Source organism: Phycodurus eques, chromosome 7 (genome assembly GCF_024500275.1).
Source record: "Phycodurus eques isolate BA_2022a chromosome 7, UOR_Pequ_1.1, whole genome shotgun sequence".
NCBI classification, from domain to species: Eukaryota; Metazoa; Chordata; class Actinopteri; order Syngnathiformes; family Syngnathidae; genus Phycodurus; species Phycodurus eques.
Window position 1 is genome coordinate 19,954,122 of NC_084531.1, and position 5,292 is coordinate 19,959,413.

General features: G+C 40.6%; 1 protein-coding gene across 1 annotated transcript; it reads right to left on the reverse strand.

The window, feature by feature from the left end:
- Positions 1-339: 339 nt before the first annotated feature.
- Positions 340-3,568, reverse strand: c5ar1 (complement C5a receptor 1). The gene is made up of 2 exons (XM_061681021.1): positions 3,524-3,568; positions 340-2,008 (listed from the first exon to the last, which is right to left on the reverse strand). Exons 1-2 carry the CDS (start codon positions 3,550-3,552, stop codon positions 949-951), a joined length of 1,089 nt encoding a protein of 362 aa, XP_061537005.1. The 5' UTR covers positions 3,553-3,568; the 3' UTR covers positions 340-948.
- Between the last annotated feature and the right edge of the window lie 1,724 nt (positions 3,569-5,292).

Genomic DNA, 5,292 nt, shown 5'->3' on the forward strand with positions numbered 1-5,292 from the left:
GGCAGCAAGCTTCTTTGATGTTTTGAGCTTCACATCGCCTAACATTGCAGGATATGATGCAAGGATGGTCTCTTTGCAATTGTGTAACTATCTTGATAACGTCACCAAAGGTGGGTAGTAACGCAGCAGATTAGTAATAATCCATCAACAAAAAAGCACTAAATGCTGCACACAATTGGGGAGAATACATTGATATAACACAAACAAAATCTATATTAAACTTTACCTTAAAGTAAAAGAACAGAGCAAGTAACTCAGTGTGATCTCGCTTCCATTAAGGAAGGTGCTTTCAAATAACCTCACAAGGATCCATCCATCCACCCATTTTCTGAGCCGCTTATCCTCACTGGGGTCATGGGCGTGCTGGAGCCTATCCCAGCTAACATCGGGCAGGAGGCGGGGTACACCCTGAACTGGTTGCCAGCCAATCGCAGACCTCACAAGTAAAAATATAAAATTCTAATGAGAAAGGAGTCTATATACCCATCTACCATCCATTCTCACCCCATGAAAATGTATTTTATTTTATTTTACTTCTATCCCTATTTACTTTGTAACTTAATAATAATCATACTGCTATAATAGTACAGTTGTGTTTTATTATATTTAAACATGACTTTTAGACATAAGTGAATGCAAGATATAATATCCAGTTATGGTCTCTGTGAAAGGCAGACAACTGACAGAAATAAATATTGTGTTGCCACAACTTTAATATCAACATTAAAGTATTACCAAAAAACACAACAGAAGTATTATTTTACAATAAACATAAAAATTGTTTTTTACTGCTTCATAGTGAGGCATGTGGCGGCCATTACCAAATATGGTTCCTTCCCATTGAAAGCGCCATAATAATTGCTCACTGTGGTTATTTAAAGCGATGACGAAAGTTCTATCCACTTCATTCATTGCGAAGGTTGATCCCTATGCCAATGACGCACCCTCTCACACATTAGTCATCTCCTTTTCTGAAGAGCTTGTGGCCTTGGTTTCATGAGTACCGATGCTGGTTCTGGGCGTGTGGTCCTCGCTGAGTAAGTGCAGGATGTTGCACAGGGAGCGGTTCATGGTGTTTTTGAAGCCTCGGCCCAGACAAACGTAAAGCAGTGGGTTGAGGCAGCTGTTGAAGTACGCTAGGCATAGCGTCATAACATGGGCCAGGTACACGGATGGGCTGTGAGGGGAAGACCGAGGGGTTACCAACAACAAGAAGTCGACAATGTGCAGGGGCAGCCAGCACAGGAAGAAGCTGAGCACCACGGCAACAATAACCCTCAGCGTCCGCTTGGAGCGACTCCCGCTGTGTGCCATTTTACTGTCGGCTCTTCTGTACACCATCCAGTGGCAGATGATGATGGCCAGGAACGGAAGGAGAAATCCTAGCAGGAAGCGGAGTGACGTGACGAGCCAGGCGCTCTGCACTGTGTGAACCGTCACACACTCACGTTTGTGCTCGCCCACTGTGATCTCCCGAGTGTAAACGAACTGAGGGATGCTGCCTATCAGGGCCAGGCACCACACGGCAACACAGCCCAGTACAGCATACTTGGGTCGCCTGTTGTTGTGGCACCATACGGGCCGGGCCACCAGCAACCAACGATCAAGACTTATGAAGACAAGCTGCAGGATGCTGCAATACATCACCAAGTAGAAAAGGCCTTTGACCAGTGGGCACGTCATCGGGCCAAAGTGCCAGTGGTCATCGTGGGCGAGAGGCACCATGAGAAGAGGCAGCGAGAGGCAACACAGGAGGTCAGCCAGCCCAAGGTTGAGGAACCAGATGGATGTGACCGACGGGGGCATTTTGAAACCGGTCACCCACACCACTATGGCATTCCCAGGAACACCAAACAAGACTACAAGGGCATAGAAGGTCAGAGCCACGATCTGAATAGGCTGAATCTTGGGCCTCATGATGTCAGGAAAGTCGGGAAAAGTGAAGTTGTAGTCTGCAATGCTGTAGTTTAATTCCAAGATGTCACTCAAGTCGAAGTCCATGATTAAGCTGTAAATTCAAAAAAAAATGTTACCAATATAGCTTAATGACATGGATGCAGTCCCCAACCTTCTCGATGTCCCACAACTCTAGGAGACTTTTATTGTTTTCACACCCCCTACTAAAGTAATGCAGGAGAACCTTGAACAAGTGGGTGTCCAAAAATTTTCTTCCAAGGGCTGCATGCAGAAAAATGGAAGAATGCAAGGGCCACTTTGACATTCTTCACCCTTAATCTAGTTTAAACGCGAAAAGCAATCCATATAGGTAAAGATATGGGAGGCAATTACAATATATATTGTTTCACAAATAGTATGTATATTTACCTTTTAAAAATGCCTAGTGATTATTTGGGAAATCAGTGACCCTGTATGGAGACGATGAAAATTTCTTCTTCACTTCTCCTGCCTTGCGGCCCAGTGTAAAAAGTAAGTAGTACAATGCAGGAAAACTACATTGGCTGTGTCAATTGTTAATTTTAGCATAAGCTCCGACCCACTAAAAAATGAGTGGTGGGCCACAGATGGCCCCTAGGCCATTGTTTAGACACCTATGCTCTAATGCAATCCACTCATTTATCTATTTTTTATAAGGCATGTCCTGATTAGGGTCACGCCTTTGGGCGAGAGACAGAGTACACCCTGGACTGGTCGCAAGGCACATAATGTATAGACAAACAACAATTCACATATTCACACTTGTGAACAATTTAGTGACTTTAATTCACTAAACAATCCTTTTTTGGAGGAATGTGTGAGGAAGTACCTGGTGAAAACCCACACAAGTCCGGAGAGAACATTCAAAAACACACAGGAAGACTGGAGCAGAGGTTCAAACCTAAGGCCTCATAACTGTTAGGCACACATGCTCATCACTAGCTCACCACGTTTCCCACGACACATTTGACAATTTCCCAAAATTCCATTAACTGCACAGGCAATTTATAGTGACATTTTAATAAGTCCTGCAAGTGAAGAAAGACATTAACCACTCTCAATAGTAAGATGTAAAATCAAGAAAATGCAAAAGATACTGCTATGAATGTAAAACACTAAAAACTTGAAATGTACATAAGATTTTTCTTGTTGTTCTACCCTTTGTTCAGTTTTTGAAATATGCATTGCAAAAAAAAAAGCTAATTATTGGTGTTCTCATTGAACTGACATCTCTGTAACGTATTGCACAATGTACCTATGTTTCTTGTCACGTCTTGAAACTTTCCAGGCATATTTTTACTAAACATTTTGCTCAAATTCTCAATTGTACAACCTCAGGTGTATCTGATTTAAGAGGTTCAGCTCTCAATTAAAATTGAAGAAGTTGACTCAATTTAGGGGGTGAAAAAGTGCACTTTGCTAGAATTCTACACTCTATCTTCTTTCAATAAACTGTCACAAATCTAAATGCTCCAAATTTACTCATTTGAAAAAAATAGCTATTAGAAAAGTTCAATAACAACCTTTATTTTTTTAAGTTTGAAATGTAAGTTTTTTACAAATACGTCTTCAGAAAAGTTCAACTTACGGTCTCACTTGGCTGTTGATGTTGTACATGCATCTATGGTGAAAGGAAGTTTTGCAATGTTTTATACCCAAGCACTCACTCACACACACACACACACGCGCGCACACACACTCACGCGCGCTCACACACATTTTTATGTGACCATGTAAAAAACAAATCTATAAGAAACACAACACAAGATTGTTTCGGCTTGCAACAGGTTGGACTCCAAAGCAGTGAAGCACGCAGGCGAGAAAGGATGAATCTCATAAAAATTGTTTATTTCAAAAAACAGAGAAAAAATTTAAAAGACAGAAAAATCGGGATACCAAATTAACAAACGTCTCAAAAAACAAGGGTCAAAATAACAAAGAAATATTAGGGGTAAACTCACCACAACACTGTCTTATTTAACTTTCTCATGATGTTTATGTTACACTTTGTGTTCATGAAACCCTGACTGTGGGTTGTGTGTAACAGAGTGACATTCCAGTCAGTTCATCTTAATGCTAAGTGAAGCCAAGCTGACTGTTATCTGGTGACTTGTCAGCTGCATTAGATAGAAATGTGAATTTCTTTGTGATTATTCAGTTTGGTCGACTTCTTCTGAAAGCTAAAAGAGCTCCCATTTCCCTTGTGTGACTCATCAGCACTACAATTAATAATATGTATATTGCTGCTTTATATGTTTATAGTGTGTGACATCAACCACATTATTTACATGTGTGTTTGGTAGTAGCAGTAGGTTTCCATTGGAGGAAGCTCATTGTAGAGGTCAAGAGACAGGAGCCAAGTGTCAGCTAATTCAGGTAAGGTAATCAACTAGTATTGAGCAAATAATGATTCACAGCTGGTGTATGAGTACAATATATCAAGTGGTGCATGTCTCCAGATTCCAATTCAGACTACTCCCCTTATACTTTGGTTTATTTATTTATTTATTTTGGGGGTACAGCCATATGACATGTCTAATAATATAGATAGGAGGGTGCAAGATTCCCTGCGGTTTTGAGATTTAAATCGGCTCACGGCACAGTATATGATGCAAGTAATGGCTCTTTGCAATTCAGTAGCAATCTTGGTAACATGTCCCGCACTCAAAAAAATCTCATACAAACAGCATTGTTAGTGTTTATGGCATTATCTGAATCAATATTCTTCCTTGCTACCTAACCTTCTTAAATCATTCAATTTGACCAGCATTCTTGTTTAATTAAATGCTTATTGGCAATTTACTCTTACCTTGGCAACATAAGGTTAAAGAAGTAAAAGTGAAACACACAAGATAAAACATTTGATTGCCACAGCAGTTTAGTAATAATCTGTCCACAAAACAGCACGAGAAGATGTTCATAATTGGGGTGAATGTCTTGATGTAACTTTAAAAAAACAATACACAATATTATATTAAGTACAAGAACAGAGGAAGTAACAACATGATCTCACGTTCTTTCAAACAACCTCACAATAAAATGAATAATAATAATCCGTTTTATATAGTGGTTTTCATAAAACTCAAACGCTTCACATATACAGAAATCAAAAACAGACAAAAAAATAAATAGATGAAATGCTTGATGGGTTACGTGTTAATTGAAAGAGGATCATTTTTTGAATGATTGTGGTGAGTCAGAGGCACGCATGTGTGGGGGGAGAGAGTTTCAAAGGGTGGGGGCTGCAATGGCGAAGGCCCTGTCCCCCGAGGTACGGTGCTTGGATTTAGTGGTGGGAGTGAGAAGGTTGGAGTCAGAGGTTCGGAGACGGCGGGAGTGGTGAAAGTACTGCAGAAG

Excerpts from the sequence above, each read along its gene's own strand:
- c5ar1 (XM_061681021.1), bottom strand. The coding sequence starts at position 3,552 with ATGTACAACATCAACAGCCAAGTGAGACC. Across the intron at positions 2,009-3,523 it reads ATCAACAGCCAAGTGAGACC|CTTAATCATGGACTTCGACT; the intron begins GTAAGTTGAACT and ends TTGAATTTACAG.